At 29.1% G+C, this 27126-nt stretch overlaps 2 protein-coding genes across 5 annotated transcripts; both read left to right on the forward strand.

Moving 5' to 3' along the window:
• Positions 1-733: 733 nt before the first annotated feature.
• Positions 734-1366, forward strand: LOC117930594. Its single transcript, XM_034851228.1, has 2 exons — positions 734-932; positions 1062-1366. The coding sequence occupies exons 1-2, from the start codon at positions 734-736 to the stop codon at positions 1364-1366; spliced, it is 504 nt and encodes a 167-aa protein (XP_034707119.1).
• An 8919-nt stretch (positions 1367-10285) lies between these two features.
• On the forward strand, positions 10286-23181 carry LOC117930941. 4 transcript variants are annotated; one of them, XM_034851754.1, is made up of 6 exons: positions 10286-13628; positions 13947-15441; positions 18172-18888; positions 20004-20742; positions 21617-21688; positions 22881-23181. In XM_034851754.1, exons 1-5 carry the CDS (start codon positions 11065-11067, stop codon positions 21640-21642), a joined length of 5541 nt encoding a protein of 1846 aa, XP_034707645.1. In that variant the 5' UTR covers positions 10286-11064; the 3' UTR covers positions 21643-21688; positions 22881-23181. The 4 variants fall into 4 exon arrangements, with proteins under 4 accessions (XP_034707645.1, XP_034707646.1, XP_034707643.1 ...); XM_034851755.1 differs by having other exon boundaries at positions 10287-14264; positions 14643-15441; XM_034851752.1 differs by having other exon boundaries at positions 10287-15441.
• The last annotated feature ends 3945 nt before the right edge of the window (positions 23182-27126 follow it).

The following is a 27126-nucleotide window of genomic DNA, read 5'->3' on the forward strand; positions in this document are numbered from 1 at the left end:
CATTACTAAATATGAACTACTTATTAGAATTGGAAATAAGAATATAAATTTATTCTATAAAAATCAAAACTTACTTTTGTTAGGATAATGGAGTGGAGAGGGCATGGAGCTCTAGTCGATGAATGCAAATCAAAGTCATCAAAGCTACTCTAAACAAACACAAGCAATTATTAAAGCAAAAGCCATCCTTAAAAGAATTGGTTCATTCCTAAAGTCCTGCCAAATCTCTCTTTATATATCTTTGTCTCTCTCTGCAACTCAAATCCCAAAACTTCATTACTCTTTCTTGGGAAATGGGTCTCTTTGTTTCCTTGGAAAACATACTAAAGATTGATTTCTGTTCAAATTTTTCATATTATATGTTGTCCTTCCAATAAATGAAATTAAAGTGTGCCAATGATTTGAGTTGTAGTCACATTCTGATAGCCTGACACTAATCTCCAAATGATTTTTCACCTTTGGGGGTGCTCTTAAGCCTTAATCTTTCTGGGGTGAATGTCAGAATCTTCAGTATGGTGTTTTGAGCTGGAGTCGGATTCTAATATGTTAACCCATATCTTCAGATTAGTGTTCTTCATTTTGCTATCATATGAAAGTTGGGCACCCTTCAAATGATATCAAACTGTCACAATAAATTCTGAATGTTTGATAGATATCTTCAACTGGGTATTCTCCATTTTCTCAATCAGACCAGAATTTGGGTCGGGTAGGGGATTGCTTCTCCTGGAAGTAGATGGCTCGTCCCTCATACCACAGGTTATTCAACCAAAGAATTCTGAAATTGGTGATGGTTTTGGTGGGCTTTTGTTTGGCTTGTTGCATTTTAGGACCACCATTATACTGGCACTTCAAGGGGAGTTCGAGAGCTCAAACTTCATGTGGTTCATGTGATTGTGGCTGTGATTCAGATACCACCTTCTCCATTACTCTAGGTGAGAATCACTGCTTTTATATAGTTGTGTGTGTCCATTTTCTTTGAAAATTTGCTTTGATTCTGAGATTTAAGTTCTCTCTCTTTGTTGAAGCTCAGTTTATTTTCATTATATTACCATTATGTGTAGATTGTGGCGATCATGACCCAGACATGAAAGAAGAAATGAAGAAGGGGAGATTGGCTTTACTAGCAGAGGAGTTACGTCTCCAGAAAAATGTAACTGATGACCGCCTGGAACGCACCAAGGAACTAACAACGGAAGTTAGGAAAGCCTCTTCACAGTACAGAAAGGAAGTAGAAAAATGCAGCATAGGAATAGAAACATGCGAAGAAGCGAGGGAGAAAGCTGAAGCAGCCCTAGTGGATGAACTTAAGCTTTCAGCATTGTGGGAGGAGCGAGCTCGTGAACTAGGATGGAGCCATGGCATATAGACATGGTTGTTGCCATTTATTCTTGCAATTCTCTTTCTGTGAATGTAATTGGGAATGATATCATGGTTTGAACTTGGTCTTTATTCCCTTTGAGATATTCTCTGTGCTGCGTTTGACTTGAAGGGAAAAGATATACTTGAATGCCCTTTCTTCCTTTTACTTGTTGAGTATGGTGACAGCAAGATCGGTTAGGTTGGTTTTTGGAAGCAAACAAAAATCGATCGAACCGACATAATTGGTTTATGTATAGCAAAAACCGAACTAACCATATTTTCATAGAAAGCCAAACCAAACCAAACCTTTAAGGTTTTTCTAAATAGGTTTTGACCCAACATCAAAACTCTTGTTGGGCTTTAGGCCCAACTGAATTTTTAAGTGGATTTGTTTTATTTCGAACCCAAATGCTTATCAATTTAGGTTTGCTTTAAAGGATGTTTTCATTTAAAACACCACAGTCCACTATAGAAAGCCCAAAGCCTATTTAAGCCCAAAGCCAATAATAATATTTTGTTATCTATTCGTTATAACACTGCAAGTGTTTTAAACAAAGGGTTAATTTCATTAAGACCTCTTGAAGTTTGGTGTAAATACACTCAACCACCATTGATTTCAAATTTCGTCAATTAACACTCCTATAAATTTATTTTGTTTAACAAAATATATTTTTTTAAAAAATAATTTCAAATAGAAATTTGAGACATTTGTCAATACTATTGAGCCTTGAAATACGAATATTTCTCATTCCTTGTATTTATACCCTAAACTGTAAGCCTTTGTTCCTATTCTTCCTCACATCTTTGTAGTCTTCCTTCCATGACTTATAACATTTATAGAAATATTCTTAATAAATTTATTTATTTTATAATATTACAACGGCATATCAACATGGAAAATAATTTATTTAATATTCTTTATAAAAAAATATATTAATTAAAAATTTTTGTATCTCATTCTAATGAGAGAACAATTAACTTCACATTGAATCAAAATTTCTTTTGTAATCCTCTTGTATGCCTTTTTTTCATCTTAGCTTTTCTAGAAATCTTGATTTGGTCTTTCATACCATTTATTGGGGGCCAAATAATAGTTATTGAGGAACACCTCAATGAAGTGGAGAATGGTTAATTAATACCTATGAGAACATTGAATATTTCACCTATACATGTTTAAAATTCTTTCACAATAATTACAACCCAGCAAAAAATTACAATACTAATACAAGAATGTCGAAGTAAGATGCACCACCACCACCACCACGGTGAAAAAAAATCCTCCTAAAGAAAGTAAAAAACAATGGAGAAGATATCTTTAATTTCAATAAAAATAGGAATACAACTTGCTACTAGTTTCTATACACTGGAGACTAATGAAAATATATCAATACTTGAGATGAAAATCCATCATTCAATAACAAAGCCAAAACTTGACTTTATTTGTTTGATTTTACAGCTTACGTAGGGATGCTCACGTTTTTTAGTTGATCCATCTCTTTTTGGTAATGGATTGATTCTTGAATCTTACTTGGTTTTGACAAGTATTAAGTGGTTCTTTAGGGCTTTCATTAGATATACATGACCAAAACAAAAAGAGAGTGAAAAGATTATATATATTATAAGCCTCAGTTAACAACTGCGACTTTAGTTCAATAATAAAGTATCAATTATGAATTGAGGTTTTAGTTTAAAAATAAAGTTTCAATTATTGTCAACTGAGATTTTAACTAAAATGATGAAAAAAATATATTTTTTAATGATATGACGTTTACGTGGCATCAAAGAGGTCAATTTGAACCTAAGTTTCAAAAAATGGTTTGGGCTATTTGGACCAAAACACATTATAATGCATGAAAGAGAGATTTTTATTCTTTCAACATATTTTTGCTTTAGTAGCAGATAATGGAATCATGGGTCGTGATCATGTTTTTGGAAAAGTTTGCACCATCTTCGTCGTGTTCCTCCCTCTTTCTCTCTTTCTCTTTTTTTTGTTTGCCACTAAAATGGTAGGTGAGGTGGAGCCCTAAAAATGGTGTCGTTCAAGTGAGTCAAAAAGAAAGGAAAAGAAATGGGCTTTAATTGGCACAATGGAGAGGACACTATTATAATGCATGAAAGAGATACATTTTTTTGTCTTTGAGTTCCATTTTTTTCTTTTGTTTCATAATGCTGCATAGTTTAATTTTGCTTGAGTGGTGGACAATGGAATCACGGATCGTGATCATGCTTTTGAAAAAAGGTTGCGCCATCGTCGTGTTCCTGCCCCTCTTTCTTTCTCTTTTTTTGTTTGGTCACTTTTTCGTTAGAATGATTGAAAAGCCAACTAATAATGTAACAAGCTTTTTTGTTTAGAGTAGACAGTAGAGTCAACAATAATAATTACTTGCACTCATGAAGGAATCTAAGGCTGAATATACTTGCTTTGCTTAAAAATACAAGCATAGTAGGCTGTGGTTTCAAAACAACCGCCTCATCAAAACCTTAGAGCATGTTTTCAATGGTTTTAAAAAAGAGTTTTAACTATTTTTCACACTCAAAAATATATTTAATAATTTATGATAAAAAAAAACCATTTTTTTAGAATTTATTCTTGAAATAAGGTATTTTTTAAACATACTTGTACTACGTAGATATAGAATAGTGAAAGGAAAACCATACTAATGAGGCTTAGGAATGATGAAAAACATCCTCCACAAATTTTAAAAAGGATACATTAAAATTTTGGAAAGATCTCAAATTACACTTAGAATTGATTGAAATCATACAATTTCTTTTTAGCCCTGATATTGTTTTTCCTATTTTTAATATTTCATCCAATCTTTTCCCAAAAAAAAAAAAAAAATTCAAATTTACAATAAAAATTTAATAATACAATTTTCAATTACTAATTAACAATAAATACTTATATTATTTTTAAAAAAAATTCCACTCCAAATAGTTATGACATTGTTTTAAAAGACTGATTACATTCGTACCCTCTACTTTTTCTAATTTTTAAATTTTTTGACACTTCTAATAGCATCAATATTGTTTAGATATACTAATCATCCTTGTAAATGATGGAAGTTAGGCACAAAAAAATTTTAAATTAAAAACACAAAAATGTCCTCACATTTTTGTACCATTCCCACGTTCTTGGCACTCTCCAAAATTCTCAATTTTTTTTCATTTCCAAAAAATGCTTTCAATATTTAATCCAATCTCCTATATAAAAAATTTAAATTGCAATAATAATACCATTTTTAATTCATAATTGATTTATTATAATTCTGATTTTTAATAATAAATACTCATTTTAATTTAATTATAAATGATTTTTTTTCACAAGGTCTTAGTATTAAAACCTTATATCATAAAATAAGTGGCAAATTATTATTTTTACAAAATTTTAAATATTTTACAATTTTTATAAAATAAATTGTTCAATAATATAATTGGTGGTTGGAAAGATAATTTAAATATAAAGTGTATGAGATTACCTCCTTTTAAAGATATGGTCATTGACAATAATGAAAATATCAGTAATCATCGATATATTAACAATTCGATTTTAAGGATAATCGGAGATATATTGGTCGATATTTTGGAAAAAAATTCGATAAGCTTAAAATTTATCAAAACTAATGGAAATGTAAGAAAAAACTTTATAAAAATATAATTAGAAGTATAATAAACATTTTAAAGTTGTTTTTTTGAATAATTTAATATGTGTATTTGATAATAATATTATATATGTATGAATAAAAAATATAAATATAAATTTTATAAGTAAATATTCATTATTAAATTACATCATATATTATCCGATAATAATATTATAATTTTTTATTATAATAAGTCTAATTTTAAAATATATTTAATATTAAAATTATGATACATTTAATTTAATTGTATTAAATGGTATAAAATAAATGATGATATAGATTTTATTTTTTAATATTTAATTAATATATTAATAATATTTAAAACACTATAAATAAAATTATTATGATAATTTTTATAATTAATTAAATAACAAATTTTCATTTAATTATAAAATAATTATAATTAATTTATTGTTTAAAATATTGTTTTAATATTTTGTTTATATGATAATTTTTAGGGAGAATTATGTTTTGGGGGTAGATGGGCCCCCAAATTAACAAAAGGTCAATATAACTCTTCAAATTGAGTTGAAGGATATGAAATAGTAACGGACAAATATACCTTTTAAGAACACATATAAAATATTTTATAAAATTAAGTTAAATAATTTTTTTTCAGTAAATTTTTTTCAAAAATACTAAATTAAATAAAAGTGGTTTTCAAAAATATTAAATTAAATAAATTTTTTTCAAAAATATTAAATTAAATAATTTTTTTTCAAAAATATTAAATTAAATAAAACTATTTTTTAAAAAATATTAAATTAAATAAAAGTATTTTTCAAAAATATTAATTTTTTTCTCAAAATCAATAAAGGGTATTTTTGGAAATACTGAAGGATAATATCCTTCAATTCAATTTCTATACTTTTATTAAATCTTGGGCTCAATTTGAAGAATTACACGGACCTTTTGTTAATTTGGGGGCCTATCTACCCCCAAAACATAATTCTCCCTAATTTTTAATACAGGGTGAGCTTGCCCCCGTGGTGGCAAGGTTTATGCCAAACCTTTGTTTTTTGATCCCGTTTCGTTTTGACGACCATCGAAATCCAATATCCCCGGTAAAAATTTTCATCCATCACCACCGATTGGTAACTTGAAGTATTGGTTTTTTTGAAGTTTTTATTCTTCTAAACCTTACACGCGGCTTATTTGTATCAGGTAAAAAATAAAGGTATGGTCACCGAAGCCACAAAATTATTATGCTTTCTACTTTTCAACGCGATAATACCTTTATTATTAGACTTCTGTAGTTTGGCACGGATGGGAGTTTGACAACAGGATTAATGGTCATGACTTGATTGTCCACAACCCAATGCATTCTTACCCTCTCTACACCTAAAGCCATAATACTCTACTTGGTTTTGTATTATAAGCGGTTCTTACGTGATCCTGTCATACCAACTCTCTGCCCTTCACATTCAAATTTCGAACCAAAACGGGACATTAAAAAAAAAAAAATCCACAAAATAAAACGGTTTTCAAAATAATGCTTCATATCACACAAATTGTCATATCATAAAACCGTAATAATAATGCTTCATCTATGCTTATGCCACTTAAATTATCATATCATAAAATCGTAATTAATGACTATCATCTTGTTTTTTTAAACGGTCAAAAATCATAGTCAACAACTATGACTTTAATTTTAAAATTATGTTATTTTATTTAAAATATTTAATTTTAATTTTTTAAAATAAAAATACCATATTATTTTAATTTTATATTTATTAAAAATATGTAAATAATTAATAAACTTATCTCATTATTTAAAAAATAATAATATTTAAAATTAAATAATTAATATTTTTAATTTGATATAAAAATATTTTTATTTAATTTTATTAAAATAATTGGTATTTATTTAATATAAATATAATTAATTATACATATATATTATTAATGGGTATATTTTATGACTTTGATAAAACTACTAAAAATTATTAATAAACTTTTTTGAATTCATTTCATTAATTAATTTCAAAATATATCTGAAGGCATATATATCGTGTGTATAAATAATAGTATTTTTTTTTTTTTACCTAAAATTATAAACATATGTTTTAAAATAATAGAAAAATAAAACTTATGAATATACTATTATTTCAATAAAGATAAGTTTTTCAAAATATAAATAAATTAATATCTTAAAAATACAATAAATTAAATATCTTAAATTAATAAATTATAGAATTTTATAGCTTATTTATATGTTATATAATTTTATTATTTTAAGATTATTAATTTATTAATAAATAAAATATTTATTTATTATTATATTTATCAATATATCTTTATTGAAGTAATACTAAGTCTTTAAGTTTAAATATATAAAATTTTTATTATTAACATACATATTTTTAATTTCAATAATAATTTGTAATTTAATATTTTTAATTAAATTAAAAAAAAAGAAAAAACTAAAACCTCAATTTACAATTGAGATTTCAGTTAAAAAATAAAATATCAATTAATTAATTATGGTTTCAGTTTATAAATTAAGTTCAGTTACCAATACTTTATTTTATAAATGAAGCTTCAGTTACGGACTTCAACTTGAATTTTGAATTTTTTTTTTTTTTTAATGATATGACTAAGGGTTTAATTTGTAATTAAAATTTTGTAAAGGGCTTATACGGTGAAATTTTTTTTTTATATATAAAAGAGTTATTTTGCCCTCAAACTCCCATAGTCCCATACTTCCCTTCTACCCCATTAGCATGACAATTACATAAAAAAAAAACCTATAGTCCAACTCAATCAAATGAGTAGTTGAATAAGTTTTATTCTTTTTCTAATTTTTTATAATTATTGTGTGAAAAGTCATGCATAATAAAACTTCTTTAAATATGCACAACAATAACTAATTTTTTTTAATAAATTTGATATGAATTAATAAAATTAAGTAGAGTAAATTTCATTTACTCTTCTGTATTCTTCTGTGGACAGTTCAACTCTTCCTATCTCTCTGTTTTGTTACTTTCTTCGTCAGAATATCGAAAAGAGAGCTAATAATTCACCATTGTTTCAGTTTGTGAGCAGACTGTAGGACCCACGGTAATAATACACGTCGTACACTCATCTGTGGACAGTTCAACTTTTCCTATCTCTCTCTATTTTGTTACTTTCTTCCACAGAATATCGAAAAGAGAGCTAATAATTCACCATAGTTTCAGTTTTGAGCAGACTGTAGGACCCACGGTAATAATGCATTTGAAGAATAGTAAATACAAGGCTGAAGATATTTTCTTACCATAGTTTCAGTTTTGAGCAGAGTGTAGGACCCACGGTAATAATGCATGCCTTACACTCATTTGAAGAATAGTAAATACTAGGCTGAAGATATTTTCTTTGGTTGAAAATACAAGCAAGGCAAGTCGTTGTGCTTTCTAAACAACCGCCTCGTCAGCATGTTTTGAACTGTTTATAAAACCATTCAGAAAATTTTAAAAAATATATTGAAAATATTTCATATTTTACATTTATTAAATAAAAAATTATCAAATTATGATATGGGTGATTCAAAATACAAAAAATAAAAAATACCTCAATAATCTCTATTTAAAAGTAAAACATATCATTATTTTATTAAAATTAAATCATATGTTATATAACTTTATTATTTTAAATTTATTAATTTATTGATAAATAAAATATTTATTTATTATTATATTTATCAATTTATCTTTATTAAAATAATACTAGGTCTTTAAATTTAAATATATAAAATTTTTGTTATTAAAGTATATATTTTTAAATTTAAAAACAATTTTTGTAATTTAATATTTTTAAAAATAACTAAAGTCTTAATTTACAATTAAAATTTTAATTAAAAAATAAAATATTAATTATTAATTCTGATTTCAGTTTAAAAATGAAACTCAGTTCATAATTAAGGCTTCAATTTAAAAATAAAATTTTAATTATCAATTACAATTTTAGTTTAAAAATAAAGTTTTAGTAGTTGAGATTTCAATTTTTGACATGACTCTTATTAGATAATAAAAATGTTAATTTCAAATTAAAATTTTGTAAAGGATTATACGGTGCAATTTTATTTTATTTTATTTAATATAAATGAATTATTTTGCCCTCAAACTCCCATTATCATTTCTGTACCACCCTAGCATAACAATTAGATAAAAAACTATACTCCAACTCAATCAAATCAGTAGTTAATAAGTTTTATTCTTTTTCTAATTTTTTATAATTATTATGTCAAAATTCATGCATAACATAACTTCTTTAAATATGCACAACAATAAATAATTTTTTTTAATAAATTTGATATGAAATAATAAATTAAGTAGAGTAAAACTAAATTATTTTCATCAATTGATGCATAGAAATTGATGGAATATATGAAAATACTAATACTTGAACTATTCCCAATTCTAGCATCTATCGACTTTATTATATCATATTAAACACAAAAACAAATGTGTGTTCTTTAATTCAGATGTAGTGACAGATAATGCAATCACGTGGCCTGTAACTCCATCCATCTCTCTCTTTCTCTTTTCTTGTTTGGTCACTTTCTTCGTCAGAGTGATTGAAGAGCTAGCTAATAATTAACCAGCTTTTCAGTAGAGTAGAGAGTAGGGTCAACAATAATAAGTAAGGAATCCAAGGCTGAGTATACTTGCTTTGTGTTTTCTAAACGATTGCCTCATCAAAACCTTAGAGCATGTTTTTAAAAAATGGTTTTAAGAAAGAGTTTTAACTATTTTGAGTATTTTCACACTCAAAAATATATTTAATAATTTATGATAAAAAAACCATTTTTTTTAGAATTTATTCTTGAAATAAGATATTTTTTAAATATATTTATACTACTTTCTGTTGTTTTTATTTTAAATATATTATGATATAAATATAAAATATAATTAAAAGTAAAATCTATATAAGAACAATTTTTTTAAAAATACTTAAAAATATAGGTTCATACCTTCTAAGATGTTAACCAAATTTTTATTCTATGAAATATTAGAAAAAATATTTTAGAAAAACTATTTCTTCGTACAAGTGGGATAGATACATTTATACAATCCAAACTTAATTTAATGTTTAAATGAGTTTGAATAATCATTTTTAATACTATAATTAAATTAAGTTTTTTCAATCCAAGTATAATTTGGATTGTATTTCAACTCTTAGGTTTTTTCAATCTGAGTTGATAATATTCGGGTTGGGTTAGGTTTTTAAGTCAGGCCAAGATTCATATAATTGAGATCTAATTCGAAACCGATTTAATGTTTATAATGCATGTTATTTTATAAAATAAAGGCCAAGATTTCTTGTTTCCTTCATAGCTGAAACCTTCCACATACTCTGCTCTTTGGATACCTCAAACCTTTCATCTCCTTATTTTCATCTCTACTGCTTTCAATCTTCTGCGATTTACTCGCCCATAATCACTCCCTGCTCTTCACCTCCATCCTAACTCATCCAGATCCTGCTTTCAATCCGGTGTTCTGCTCCGTCAAAATCTTAATTTGGCTGGGCGGTCTCACTTCTCCTTCTCTGGTTTTCCTTTTGTCTAGTTGATTCCAAAAGCATTGATTGAGCTTTTTCTCTTGAATCTGAATCTGTAGCCCATTTGTCAGTTCATCACTCAATATTCCCGCTCTCTACACGTTCATACTCATTCTCACCGCTGATTCTCATTTTCATTTTCATTTTCCTGCGTCTGTGTCACTCCTTTGAACAATAACTCCGCTTCTTTCCTTCTTTCATTTTCATTCCAATTTTCTTGTTTGAGCTTTTTACTCTGTACCCGCTTTGTCATTTTATCAACTATTCCCACTCTCTGCCCTTTGTTCTCTTTCTTATTAGTAACCAATCTCATTTTCCTTTTTGGTGTGTGTCTCCCCTCTACCTTCCACATACTCTGCTCTTTTGATACCTCGAACCTTTCATCTCCTTATTTTCATCTGTCACACTCAGTTAAATATTAAAATTTTTAGTGTGTTTTCCTTCTCCTGCTGTCGTTGCCCTTTTTGATATCTGCTATTGCTCAATTCCCATCTATTTCTAGAGAAAGAAAACTTGGGAAATGGCAGACATTGTTATCTCCGTTGTAGCAAAAGTTGCAGAGTACCTGGTTGCTCCCATTGGACGTCAACTGGGCTATCTGTATAACTACCGTATCAACCTTGATAAGCTTGAGGAACAAGTTGAGAAGCTGGGCGATGCAAGGGGGAGGCTGCAGCGAGATGTGGAGGAGGCTGATAGGCAAGGGGATGAGATCGAACCTGATGTCCAGAAGTGGCTGACACGTGCAGAAGGGATCATCCAAAAGGCAGAGGAATTGATTAAAGCTGAGAAGACTGCAAACACGAGCTGTTTCAATTTAAAGTTGCGGTACCAGCGAAGCAGGCAAGCTAAGAAGCAGTCTGGGGATATTGGTAAAATCCAAGAAGAATGTAAATTTGACAGGGTAGCGTATTGCCTTACTCCACAAGGGGCATGGTCTGCACGCCTCAGAGATTGTAAAGCTTTGGAATCGAGAGAATCTACTTTAAAAGAAATTATGAAGGCCTTGAGAAATGATGATATCAGGATGATTGGTGTGTGGGGGATGGGCGGTGTGGGCAAAACCACTCTTGCCAATCAAGTAGCGGAAAAGGCCGAGGAAGATAAGTTATTTGAAAAGGTGGTTATGGCATTAAATGTAACCCGAGTTCCGAACGTGACAAAAATTCAAGGAGAAATTGCAAGCATGTTAGGTTTGGAATTTAAGGAGAAAGAGGAATCGGGAAGAGCAGCCCGCTTAAGCAAAAGTTTGCAAAAAAAAGAGACGGTCCTGGTGATTTTGGATGATATTTGGGAAGAACTTAGTCTGGAAAACATCGGAATTCCTTATGGAGATGCTCATAGGGGGTGTAAAGTGCTGCTGACTTCCAGAGAACATGCTGTGTTATCTAAAGATATGCGTACTCAGAAAAACTTCCATATTCAACATTTATGTGAACAGGAAGCCTGGAGTTTATTTAAGAATACAGCAGGTAATTCAGTGGAGGAGCTTGAATTGCGCCCCATAGCACTTGAAGTGGTTAAAGAATGTGAGGGTCTACCAGTTGCCATTGTAACAATTGCAAAGGCATTAACAGGCGAAAGTGTGGCTGTATGGAAGACTGCCTTGGAAGAACTGAAGAGGTCTGCACCAACAAACATCAGGGGAGTGAGTAAAAACGTATACTCATGTCTGGAGTTGAGCTACAACCACTTGAAAGGTGATGAAGTGAAGCGTTTGTTCTTACTTTGTGGTATGCTGTGCTATGGTGATATTTCACTGGATCAATTGTTAAAATATGGCATGGGTTTGGATTTGTTTGAACGCGTGAGTTCATTGGAGCAAATAAGAAATAAACTAGTGACATTGGTCAAAATCCTCAAAGACTCGAGCTTGCTGCTTGATGCTGAAGATCGTTATCGGCCAGGTGTGGGGCCAGGTGTGTTTTTCGGAAATAATGATGAAAACAAGTTTGTCAGAATGCATGATGTTGTTGGTGATGTTGCCAGAGCAATTGCAGCAAAAGATCCTCATCGATTTGTTGTGATCAAAGAAGCTCTTGGATTAGAAGAATTGCAAAGGAAGGAGGAGTTCAGAAATTGCAGTCGTATATCTTTGAATTGCAAAGATCTCCATGAGCTTCCAGAAAGATTGGTATGCCCCAGACTTGAATTCTTTGTATTGAATAGTGATGCTGAATCTTCGAGAATTCCAGACACCTTTTTTGAAGGGACGGAACTACTAAAAGTTTTGGACTTGTCTGCAACGTATCGTACACCACTGCCTTCATCACTTGGTTTTCTTTCCAATCTTCGAACATTGCGTGTATACCGATGCACATTCCAAGACATAGCAGTAATCGGAGAGCTAAAGAAACTACAAGTTCTTAGTTTTGCAAGTTGCGAAATTAAACGGTTGCCGAAAGAATTCATGCAATTGACTGATCTAAGGGCGCTGGACTTGTGGGATTGCTCTCATCTCGAAGTAATTCCCCAAAACGTCATATCAAGTTTATCTCGATTGGAGCATTTATGTTTAGCAAAAAGTTTTACCAAATGGGGGGCTGAAGGATTTGGTAGTGGAGAAAGCAATAATGCTTGCCTTTCTGAGCTGAACAACTTGTTCTATTTGAAGACTTTATGTATAGAAATAACGGATCCCGATTTGCTATCAAAAGATCTGGTCTTTGAGAAGCTTTCCAGATATGTGATATCAGTGTCTGTCGTGCCAAGACGTGTTGATTATAATAGATCCGCAAGAACGTTGAATCTCCGGAGGGTTAACAAACCTTGCTTGGTGGACTGCTTTTCCAAGCTGTTCAAGACAGTTGAAGATTTAAATTTGTATGACTGGAAGGACAACCATGTTCTTTACGAGTTTGATACAGATGATTTTCTTCAACTCAAGCGTCTTGATATCGCAGATTGTCCTGGGATTCAATACATTGTTGACTCGACCAAAGGGGTCCCATCACACAGTGCCTTTCCTATCTTGGAGGAGTTGCGTCTTTTTGAACTCGAGAACATGGATGCAGTATGCTATGGTCCAATTCCAGAGGGATCTTTTGGGAAGTTACGTTCTCTAAGAGTGTATGATTGTAAGAGGTTGAAATCTTTCATATCCCTTCCCATGGAGCAAGGAAGGGATGGATCGGTGTTACCTGAAATGGGATCCTTGTTTTCGACACGGGACTTCAAGACAGTTGATGATTTTCTTCAACTCAAGCGTCTTGATATCATAAATTGTCCTGGGATTCAATACATTGTTGACTCGACCAAAGGGGTCCCATCACACAGTGCCCTTCCTATCTTGGAGGAATTGGAGATACATGGCCTCGAGAACATGGATGCAGTATGCTATGGCCCAATTCCAGAGGGATCTTTTGGGAAGCTACGTTTTCTAAGAGTGGATCGTTGTGAGAGGTTGAAATCTTTCATATCCCTTCCCATGGAGCAAGGAAGGGATGGATCGGTGTTACCTGAAATGGGATCCTTGTTTTCGACACGGGACTTCAAGACAGTTGATGATTTTCTTCAACTCAAGCGTCTTGATATCACAAATTGTCCTGGGATTCAATACATTGTTAACCCAATGAAAGGGGTCCCATCACGCAGTGCCTTTCCTATCTTGGAGGAGTTGCGTCTTTTTGAACTCGAGAACATGGATGCAGTATGCTATGGTCCAATTCCAGAGGGATCTTTTGGGAAGTTACGTTCTCTAAGAGTGTATGATTGTAAGAGGTTGAAATCTTTCATATCCCTTCCCATGGAGCAAGGAAGGGATGGATCGGTGTTACCTGAAATGGGATCCTTGGATTCGACACGGGACTCCAAGACAGTTGAAGATTTAGAATTGCGTAGATTTGGCGACACTAAACATGTTCTTTTCGAGTTGGATACAGTTGATTTTCTTCAACTCAAGCATCTTGTTATCGGAAATTGTCCTGGGATTCAATACATTGTTGACTCGACCAAAGGGGTCCCATCACACAGTGCCCTTCCTATCTTGGAGGAATTGTTTATTTCTGGACTCCAGAACATGGATGCAGTATGCTATGGCCCAATTCCAGAGGGATCTTTTGGGAAGCTACGTTCTCTAACAGTGGATCGTTGTGAGAGGTTGAAATCTTTCATATCCCTTCCCATGGAGCAAGGAAGGGATGGATCGGTGTTACCTGAAATGGGATCCTTGTTTTCGACACGGGACTTCAAGATAGTTGATGATTTTCTTCAACTCAAGCGTCTTGATATCATAAATTGTCCTGGGATTCAATACATTGTTGACTCGACCAAAGGGGTCCCATCACACAGTGCCCTTCCTATCTTGGAGGAATTGGAGATACATGGCCTCGAGAACATGGATGCAGTATGCTATGGCCCAATTCCAGAGGGATCTTTTGGGAAGCTACGTTTTCTAAGAGTGGATCGTTGTGAGAGGTTGAAATCTTTCATATCCCTTCCCATGGAGCAAGGAAGGGATGGATCGGTGTTACCTGAAATGGGATCCTTGTTTTCGACACGGGACTTCAAGATAGTTGATGATTTTCTTCAACTCAAGTGTCTTGATATCATAAATTGTCCTGGGATTCAATACATTGTTGACTCGACCAAAGGGGTCCCATCACACAGTGCCCTTCCTATCTTGGAGGAATTGGAGATACATGGCCTCGAGAACATGGATGCAGTATGCTATGGCCCAATTCCAGAGGGATCTTTTGGGAAGTTACGTTCTCTAAGAGTGGATGGTTGTGAGAGGTTGAAATCTTTCATATCCCTTCCCATGGAACAAGGAAGGGATGGATCAGTGTTACGTGAAATGGGATCCTTGGATTCGACACGGGACTTCTCCTCCACAGGAAGCAGTGCTACCCAGGAGTTATCTAGGAGTGATGTTCCCACACCATTCTTCAATGAACAGGTATGTTAAAATTTGAATGATATCCAATTTCTGCCATTAATAAATAATTAAAATATGAGAAAACATAAATGAAAACAACCAGTATCCAATTTAAAATAATCTTAATTTTATCCATAATATGGATGCAGTATGCTTTGCCCCATAAATTTTATCACTTTCCTTTTCTTTTCTAGTCTCTCTGCCCATAAATTTATGAGAAAACATAAATCAAAACAACCAGTATCCAATTTAAATACATTATTCAAAAATCAATTTTTGAAAACAATTTTTAAAATAATTCTATGATGTTTTTTAGAGTAGAGTACATTAATAACTTACAATTTTTTTTTTTTTTGATAGGTGTATTAACAACTTACAATGTTTTTAACTTATTTTTTATGTTTTCAAATATTTTTTAAGAATAAATTTTAGATGGAATGTTTTATTTTTTATTATTCTTTATATTTGTTTTATTTTTTTAAATAAACAAAAAAATTAAGTGAAAACCATTAAAATAACTAAAATATGTTCACAGGAAACACATGCTTTATGTTTTGGAGAGCAGATTTTATTTTTTTTGGTAGTTGCCAAAAAATTTTCTAGTTTTTTTTGTTCTCAAAATAAAGAGTGTTTGAAATGTTTTTAAAAACACTTTTAAACAACAAAAAATAAAAAACTCGTTCGATTATTAATTTTTGTTGTTTTTAAAATAAATGTTATATTTAGATTTTGTAAAAAAAAAAAAAATTGTAAAGTTGATTTATATAATATTAATTTGATTTAATTCAAGTCTTATGGAAATAATTTTTTTTAATTACTAATAAATTAACAAAATAAATGGTTTGTATTAAAATATGGATACTAATATTATAATAAAATCATGATTTTTTTTTTTAATTTAGAAATTGAGCCATTTTAATATAAATTATAAAATATGGATATCAACGTTTTTACAAATGCATAATTGATTTTTTGTTAAATATGAATGGTTATAATTTAAAAATGCTAATGATTAATAATGTTTTATTTAAAATAAATTAAAAATTAAAGTTTATTTTTTTATATATATGTAAATAAGTTAGATTTTTCAATACTCAGTGGATAAAGTATTTTGATTCAATTTTGATTCAATTTAAAATTAATGCAGTCAATTTTTTTAATTCCATCTTATTCTTAAAAATTAATATATTCAAAGCATTAAGTTTTTATATCACTTTATTTAATTTATTTACTTAATGAGAAAAATTGGAAAAGTATAGTAAGGTGCAAAGGAGAAACAATATAGCTCTCATAGACTCATTTTGGACTAGTTTTGGTTTATTATATTCAATTATTGTCTAAACTTATTTTTGAGATCCAGATTATTTTTAAAAATGAGTGCACTTATTAATAAATCTAAAACTTTTAAGTCTTGTTAGATTTAAAATTTATTTTCTAATAAATAATTATCAAAATATAATTACATATAGAGAAGTAAAAAAAAAGTTGTTCTAGACTAGTTTTAGTCGTTGAATTTCTAGTGGTGATTGGGTTATTTTATGAATCATAAATTACCTTTTAAATTTAATAGACTTGGTAGCGAATCTAAATATTAAGTCTTACTTGATTTAGAGTTTATTTGTCTATAGTGTTTTGAACCGATTTTCATTCATAAATTTTTTGTATTCATTAGATCAGTATTAAAGTTTTAAATTATTGTTAAACTTGCAAGAAGAAATTAGTAAAGTAATTCAATATGAGATTTAAATTGTTATTTTTTAATATTTGTTAGATTGATTTTAAGTTCCATGATTTTCTAGTATTTATTGCCTTAGTTTTTTTATTCTAAAATTATTTTTAAAAATTAGTAATTATATATATATATATATATATTAAATGTAACTTGATTTAGAATCTATTTTTATAGTAAAAAAATTTAAGTTAAAAGAAATTTAGAAAAAAATTGTGTAATTTAGAGGCATGAAATTTTGTTAAACTTTATTTTTTAATGATTTTTTTTAAATATATATTTTTTATTTGTTGATGGTTTCCTTTTGTTTTTAAAAATAGATGAAAGTAATTTCTACTTATTTTCTAAAAACAATTCTTTATTTTACTTTCTTTTTAAAAATTTATTCAAGAACAACTTTCAAATACTCATGTAAATTTAAAAAAATATTATTCTCAAATATATATATGTTACACCAACAAACAAGCTTTAAGAATCTAAAGGCTAGGTTAATTAGTGAATGAAGAAGGCTCATGCCTGAGCATCTATTGCATTTGTGGTTTCCTAAGTAAGGAAAAACTAGAAGGAAAGGCCTCATCATAAAACACCTGGTCTTCAACCACCCCGCTTTAATAGTTATTTTTATTGTATTTATGTGGAATATTTTGAATGGAATCACTGCATGGTAAAAAGAGTAGATACTTCTCATAAGACTATGAAACATATCGATGGATGGCTATCATGGGTGCTTCAAATACATATATAATCCATTAGGCTTTGTCAATTTTGAAAAAGAGATCCAAAGATTGGGAACTGTTGCCCCATTTGAAAATCATCTCAAATTTAACATCTTTAAATTCCATTCAATTGTTAAAATATTATGCATTCTCTTTCATTTTCTTCTAGTTTTGTGCTTTGTCACATTGATATCTTGACCTTTAACCTCTTATATTCTATTTATATATGTATTTGGTTATTAACTCAATTGGGAATATATATACATGGGTATACATATTGTTAACCAAATGTGATCGATTGTGCAGGTTACACTCCCTAGCTTGGAGAAATTGAAAATGTACAACTTGGATAATGTGATAGCAATTTGGCACAACCAACTTCCTCTAGAGTCTTGTTGCAAATTGACAAGTTTGGAAATATCAAAGTGCAACAAACTGCTAAATGTTTTTCCATCCAATATCCTAAAAGGGTTACAAAGTTTGGAATATGTGACAATAGATGATTGTGATTCCATAGAAGAGATTTTTGATCTACAGGGAGTAAATTGCAAGGAAATTCATGATATTGCAACCATTCCATTGGAAGAATTGACTTTAGAGAGCCTAAATAGTTTGAAGAGTGTATGGAATAAGGATCCTCAAGGACTTGTCTCCTTTCAAAACCTACTGGTCTTAAAAGTTGTTGAGTGTCCTTGTTTAAAATATCTTTTTCCAATTACGGTAGCAGAAGGCCTTGTGCAACTTGAAGAACTACAGATAATAAATTGTGGAGTGGAGGAAATTGTTGCAAATGAAAATGGAGATGAAGTAATGTCTTCATTATTCCCTGAACTAACCTCTCTCACACTCTCAGGATTAGACAAACTCAAAGGTTTCTACCGAGGAACACGTATTGCAAGAGGGCCACATTTGAAAAAGCTAATTATGTTGGCATGGGATCAAGTGGGGACACTTTTTCAAGAAATAGATTCAGAAGGTTATATTGATAGTCCAATTCAACAATCTTTCTTCTTGTTGGAAAAGGTATGGTTTGGTTTTTCTCCATTTCTTTTGCCATATTTGGATTGCTAAATTTAGTCCATTAAACACTATGTCCTAAACATTTTTCATTAATATGATAATGTTTTAATCTTAAACTTGAATAGTGTTGGAATTTGAAGTCTACATTTTGTATAAAACTTATCCAAAATTGACCTAAGTAAGCTTATGTTCCATTTCTAAATTAATCAAATTACGATAAAATGACTTGGTAATCCAAAGAATAAGAAATAGTCAGTTACAAGTCATAGGAGTTTGTAGGTATAGCATGCATTATGGTTTATCCAACAATTATACCTTCATGGTCAAATTATAGAACCAAAAAATTATAATAAATTTAAATAATTGATTTATTTAAATTAACATGATTGAACCTATAATGAAAATAAATTATTTTGAAGCCTTTTTTTTTATGTTATGCTTACATTAATATTGAACTCAAAGAATTCATTTAAAACCATAAGAATTGGTTTATTTAAATTATTCTCAAACCAAGATATGGTAATTTCTATATTGCATCAAAATATGTCAAGTGCTAATGATTCGGGAGAGTCTTTGGTCATTAATATATAGTGCAAATAATTCAAATGGATTATTTAGATGTAGTGGTTTGTTATCTTGTATGGAAAATAATATGTGTATGTTTAATGGTGACATTAGTTGTAAAGCCAATGTTGATTAGCTATCAAGCTACATAGGTAATTTTCTTTTTCTTTTCTTTTTCCTTGAAATTAATTCCTAAATTTTTTTCCCCCAAACTTAATTTGTGGCATGGGCCGTTGGATGAAATACATAAAAAAGAAACTAAACTCATGTAATTAAGGATAAATTAGAAAGGAAATTATAGTAAACTTTTTTTTTTTTTTTTTTAAATTTGGTAAGTAAACAAACATGGTCCTTAGTTATAAGTCATAACAATAAGAAAAAAAAATTGTATGCCATAAGAGTATTCTTTTTTACTTTATTTAAAAATATTTTTGTACATACAATTGTGTATAGAACTTATTTATTTAGCAAAAAAAAAAGGGAGTTGGGGGTGGTGTGGGGGGAAGAGAGAGAGATAGAAGACATATCGTTAATTTTGTTTGTTTGGTTGTCAGGATGCATTCCTTCATTTGGAGCAATTGATCTTAGAGGGCCCCAAGATGAAAATATGGCAAGGCCAATTTTCAGGGGAGTCATTTTGCAAGCTGAGACTTCTGAAGATAAGAAAGTGTCACGACATTTTTGTTGTGATCCCCTCCAATGTGCTTCCAAAGTTGTATAATCTAGAGGAACTTCATGTGAGCAAGTGTAATTCAGTGAAAGAGGTATTTGAACTTGTTGATAAGGAATATCAAGTTGAGACACTCCCACGATTAACTGAAATGTTCCTAGAAGATCTACCCTTGTTGACATATCTATCTGGATTGGGTCAAATTTTAAAGAATCTTCATTCAATAGAAGTATGTGGTTGTGGAAATTTAATATATCTGGTGACTTCCTCAATGGCTAAAACATTGGTGCAACTCAAAGTGCTTACTATAGGAAAATGCGAATCGGTGGAAGAAATAGTCAGACATGAGGGAGGTGAAGAACCATATGATATTGTTTTCTCCAAATTACAAAGGTTGAGACTTGTTAACTTACAAAGTCTAAAATGCTTCTGCTCAACTAGTTGCATCTTCAAATTCCCATCCTTGGAACAATTTGAGGTGAAAGAATGCCCTCAGATGGAATTTTTTTGTGAGACAGTCCCAAGTACACCAAGGGTAAAGGAAGTAAAAATGGACAATCATGTGGAAAAGCATTTTTTGGGGTGTGACATCAATACCATCATCCGTAACAACTTTGGAGAAGGTATATATCTTGAAAATTTCTAATGTCATTATATTATTAACACTATTTTTCACCTTCGCGATTCTTTAAAAATTTGTGAATTCTAATTTTATTTCTTTTTCATCTCTCAAAAATTTGTCTAACTGTGAGAAAAAGACAGAGAGCAAGCCCATATAATGTTTGTGTTATGTTTAGTCTGTTTAATTTTTTAGTACAGGGAACCCGATTTGATGGAAGCAGAATTCTGCATGGGTTTGTATGGATCCTTTTATGCTCTTATTGTTTGTTGTTGCTTAGTTTATTGTCTGTTTGGGTTAAGTTTGCTTTGTTAGTTGTTAATTGTTCCCTTAGCTTAGTAGCTATACCTATCAATCTTTGATGCCTAACCTTTAAAACATGAGTAAACCATTCCCAGGAATTTCAACTAATTTAAAGGTAAGTATGAAGAGGTCAAGGGTTTTTTTGTACAAAAAGTGTTTGCCAATATATTCATACATAGATTTTCAGTTAGTTCAAATGTAGACCTTGAGACAAAGTCTATTATTATGGTTGAAATTATAAGTTAGAATGCAAAGACATGAGAATTAGTTCTGCATATAACCTAGTTAAATTGCTAAGCTATAATACTTAGAGAAAAAAAATTGATTATTAAGTTGTCAATTATTCAAGAAATGACAGAAGATCTTTGAGTTTTTGTTGTTCTACTAAGATTGAGGTTGTTGCATCAGTGGAAGCTTTTAATAGCCATGTTATTATACATAAAAAAAAAATGTCTCTCAAGTTTATATTGTTGAAAGAAATTTACCCATTTCCCTTTATAAAGAGTCTATCTTCTTTCACATATTTTCATATTCTCAAATATTCCAAACCAATATATTAACAAAATTTTCTTTAGTTTATAATTGTCAAGGTGACGTTTGAGAAGGATCATGAGGCTCTTAGGGCAACCACTCAATCGCGTTTGAAGGTAAATTATTCTCAAAATTTCAAAATTCTTTAATATTTGATGTTTGATTGAGGATAATATTGGATATTAGATAGAAAATGATTATCTATTGTACACAGTGTTTTCCTTTTCTACTTTTTTTTTTGAGTTAAGGAGTTTAATTGGATTAGAAAATTGAAGTGTTGTTAGAACCTAGAGTGAATGATACTTGTGTTGGGTTTTTCACAAACTATCAATTCAACTAGTCACAAGCAAAAGTACAAAGAAAAGAGAAATTTTCTTTTGCTTAGATTTGTTTCAAAGTACCAAAAATTAATTTTATGATGGAATACACATCATTTAAGGGCAATAAGTGAAGTAAGGACCGTCCAGTCTTTGTCACTTATTGTAAACATTTAATCACACAACTTTTAATTTTTTTATTTTGTTGACAAAAACATTCAATCTCTTGAGATAAGGAGTTGACATGTTCATATTGATACTCCTTCCTTTGGTTAAAGGTTAAATGCAGACAATTATATGAAATTCTTACTCTCATTTGTGGATAGAAGAACCTAGGATTTAACGCTGTTTACGGGTCTTTATCGCCCAAGATTCTGGGCTAAATACACTATCACTTCTAGAGGAGACAAGGATACAATATAGCAGTGGTTTGATCTACCATTCTATGATTTGTGCTCCTATCCTAATTGCTTTTTGAAACTTTTATTATTATATTTTTCCTTATTCCTACCCATTGTGATGTTTTGTGTACCGAATGCCCCGGATTATAAATACTGGGGTGATGGAGATAGTGATGATGATGATGATGAGGTCGATGATGATGATGATGAGGTCAATGACGACGACGACGACGATGATGATGATGATGATGATGATGATGATGAGGTGAATGAAGAGGAGGATGTGGAAAGGAAGACGAGGATGAGGGAGATAAAGAAGAGGAAGAGAGAGAGGGAGATAAAGAAGAGGGAGAGGGAGAGGGAGAGGGAGATAAAGAAGAGGGAGAGGATGGGTTGGAGGATGAGGATAATGACAGACCACAACCAGGATGGCTGATTTAATTTTCTATATGAAGAAAAATGAATAGGTGTTTGTATTTTTCTTTGACATAGTGTTTGGATATATATATATATATATATATATATATATATATTTTATCTTATCTTAGAATAAGGGCCTTTTGTTCTTATTGTCTTCATTTTTTTGTCAGGTATGTGAGATTTCCTTCTTTTGAGAAGCTGCACAAATACCATCCTTGGCAGAGAGACGCTAGCTAATGATATTTCCTTCATTTAAATTAAATAGAGGAAGGTTTTTCTCTATAAGTGTCTTGATTTTTTTCAATAAATAAGCTAGATCTTTTGTATGCTTTGCTCTAAAGCTTGATATTTCTAGATCGCTACAATTCAACTCTCCATGATTTAAATTGTTAGTGAATTTAGGAAACTTTATTAGTATTATTCTTGCCTATATGTATTTGATATTAAGCAATGAATGTGTTGTTGAGGATATTTCATATCTATTAACTTCATAAATATTTTGCAACCAATTCCTAGTACCCAACATTCTAGTTATTTTCCCAAATTCTTGAATAGTTATATCTCATATTGTGAACACTTGTTTATGATCCAAATGTAGAGGCACATCAAACCATCATTTCATAGGCCAAATATATTGTGATTTGATCAATGATACTTGAGAATTTAGTTATAATTCTTATATTGGTGTAATAAGGTCTTTCCATTTATTTAATCGATTCATATTATTCTAGTCTCTAATATACTTAACTTGGATGAATCAGTTGTAAACTAACATATTATCTTAGCCATTTTTCGTTTTCTTGGTCATGGCTTTAATCTCTCTTCGTCAGAGTGATTGAAGATCCAACTAATAATGTAACCAACTTTTCCGTTTAGAGTAGAGAGTAGGGTCAACAATAATAAGTAAGGAATCTAAGGCTGAGTATACCTGCTTTGTTCAAAATGCAAGCATCATAGGCTGTTGTGTTTTCTAAACGATTGCCTCATCAAAACCTTAAAACATGTTTTCAATGGTTTTTAAAAAGAGTTTTAACTATTTTTCACAATAAAAAATATATTTAATAATTTATGATAAAAAAAACCATTTTTATAGAATTTATTCTTGAAATAAGGTATTTTTTAAACATACTTGTACTACATAGATATAGAAATCATAATATAAATATTAATGCCCTTTTAATTATATAGCCTTTGTTTAGTAACTAATAATTCAACATGTAATGTCTATAATAAAAATATGATAGTATTAGTAGTAGTCACTTGTCTTCTATGTCATTTTGGTTCATATTAATTATATGATTTTTTCTTTTTATATTCTCAAACTTACATAATAATTTTTGTTCTCATGCTTCTATTCAATTTTCCTTGAGACATATATAAAAGCATTTAAAAAATTAGGACACTTGAGTTGGTTGTTTAGATTTGTAAGCTAGTTTGGGAAATTATTTTCTACCCACTAAAGCAAGACTTCATATTTGATCCATTTCTATTTTATGTTGTATAAATTTCATTACTTTCAATGAATTTAGAGCACCACACCCATTGAATAATGAATTGCACTATAACAAAATGAGTTTATCAAACTCATTTAATGTGTTTGATATTCCCAATTCTAGTATATATCGACTTTATTATATCATATTAAACATAAAAATAAATTTAATGTGTGTCATTTCATACGAATTATTTCTTTAAAATATACTTTTGCTTTAGTGGCAGAGAATGCAATAAGGGATCGTGATCATGTTTTTGAAAAAGGTTGGCCCATCTTGGTCATGTTCCTCCATCTCTCTCTGTCTCTTTTTTTGTTTGGTCACTTTCTTCGTCAGAATGATTGAAAAGCCAGCTAATAATTAACCAACTTTTCTATTCAGACAATAACAAGTAAGGAATCCAAGGCTGAATATACTTGCTTTGGTTAAAAATGCAAGCATCACAGGCTGTCGTGCTTGCTAAACAACTGCCTCATCAAATTTTTATTTGTTCTTTTTTTATTTTAAATATATTATGACATAAATATAAAAAATAATTAAAAACAAAACCATATATATAAGAATTAATTTTTAAAAAAATGTTTCAAAATATGGGTTCATATCTTCTATGCACGGTAATAATACACGTCGTACACTCATCTGTGGACAGTTCAACTTTTCCTATCTCTCTCTATTTTGTTACTTTCTTCGTCAGAATATCGAAAAGAGAGCTAATAATTCACCATTGTTTCAGTTTTGAGCATACTGTAGGACCCACGGTAATAATGCATGCCTTACACTTATTTAAAGAATAGTAAATACAAGGCTGAAGATATTTTCTTTGGTTCAAAATAGTCAAAATACAAGCACAACAAACAACCGCCTCATCAGCATGTTTTGAATTGTTTGTAAAACCATTCAGAAAATTTTAAAAAATATATTGAAAATATTTCATATTTGACATTTATTAAATGAAAAATTATCAAATTACCATAGGCTCAGTGTTCATAAGGATTCAAAATACAAAAAATAAAAAATACCTTAATAATCTCCATTTTAAAGTAAAACATATAATTATTTTCTCTATTTTATCTTTTTATTTTCTAATAATAATAATAATAATAATAATAATTTATAAATTATTGTTTCATTAAGTATTATTTTAAAAATATTATAAATAACTTATCCAAAATAATAATATATAATATGATAATTTCACAAATAATTGTTTCATTCTAATAATTCAAAATATAAAGTTATTATACTTTTTATTATATAGATTTCATAAATTTTGAAATGTTTAATTTTACAATATAATATTAAAAAATATTACAATAAAAATATTTGTCGATCCTTATATTTTTTATTAAATAGATTTCAGTAATTTTATTAATATTTTTACGACATAACCATTAAACAAATATTAAAGTAAAAATTTTATTTTTATAATTATTAAAAAACAAAATTAAAGCATGCCGTAATGTACATTACTTTAATGTACTTATATTATAAATTCAATACATAAATATTATATCCACATTTTACAAAAAATCTAATAGTAGTAAAAACATTGGTTTTTTCTTACTATATTAGTTTCTATCTTAATGTATCATCTCAATAAATTAACATTATATACTAGATGAATTCTTATTATAAAGAATTTTTATGACAAAATCATAAACTTTTTAAAAAATATATTCTAAAGTTAGTTTGTGGTAAGGGAAAAAAAAACAAATTTTTTTAATAAAGCTTAAGAACATTAAGAATTTTAAAAAATAAAATACCAATATCATAAAAAAATTATATTAATAGTGATATTAATATTTCATAATAATAATAATAATGTATAATAAATTTCATTAAAAATATATAAAAAAATTAAGTTATTTAATGAAAGTATAAATATTGGTACAATTCTAGGGTACCTCATTTGGCACTGTACCGAAAATTTGCTAAGCCATTTGATGTACAAGATTACCCATTTTAAATTTGAAAAGAAAAATCCACTTAACCGGTTAAGGGAACAACAGGTTGTTATCTTACACACTCTTCTCCTTTTAAATAAAATAAGTAAAAATAGAATCATATAAAAATAAAAATAAAATCGATATAAAATTTGTAAAACATATTTATTAAGAAAGACAAAATTCTATCACATATCATAACTACATTGTTTTATTTTAATAAATTATTAATGATCTAAATTCATAATAAAAATAAATATGATAATATTTTAATATGGAATGAGTATTTATATTAAAATTTAATATTTTTATAATCATATGAAAAACTTAGATAATTAGATCATCTTAATATTTTTTTATACTCTCCAAATATTTTTTTTTAATTTAACGTTTTTAAATTAAAATTACTAATACTCTTTTGAGTCATTGATGATTATATTTTCGAAAATAAAATTTTAATTTAAACAAATTAAAAACAAAAAATCAATATGAAAAATGTGATGAAGGTACCAAATATGTATCTATCATATTTTTCATACCCTTCTCATATTTTTTTACTAATCTCACATTTTTCTAACCTAAATTATTTAGATTTTTTAAATTTTAGATTTTCATTTTAACTTGAAATGAGAATAAAATAATTTAGAAATATTATTTTGAGTTATTATTGATAGAATTGTTAATATATATATATATATATATATATATATATATATATATATATATATATATATATATATATATAGGAATTAAAAATAGGAATGATGTAAATTATCCTTAAAAAAAAAGAAAATTAAAACACAAAAAATTTTGAGAGGGTATGATTAACCTTTCCTTGTATTTTTCATATGCTTCTTCACATTGTTTTGTACCATCGGAAATTTTACAAATTTTCAATTTTTTTTCACTTATAAATACAATAATATTGTTTATTAATAGTAATTAAATTTAGAAATGATGGAAATTATTTTTTAAAAAAA

Source organism: Vitis riparia, chromosome 14 (assembly GCF_004353265.1).
Source record: "Vitis riparia cultivar Riparia Gloire de Montpellier isolate 1030 chromosome 14, EGFV_Vit.rip_1.0, whole genome shotgun sequence".
Lineage (NCBI taxonomy): Eukaryota > Viridiplantae > Streptophyta > Magnoliopsida > Vitales > Vitaceae > Vitis > Vitis riparia.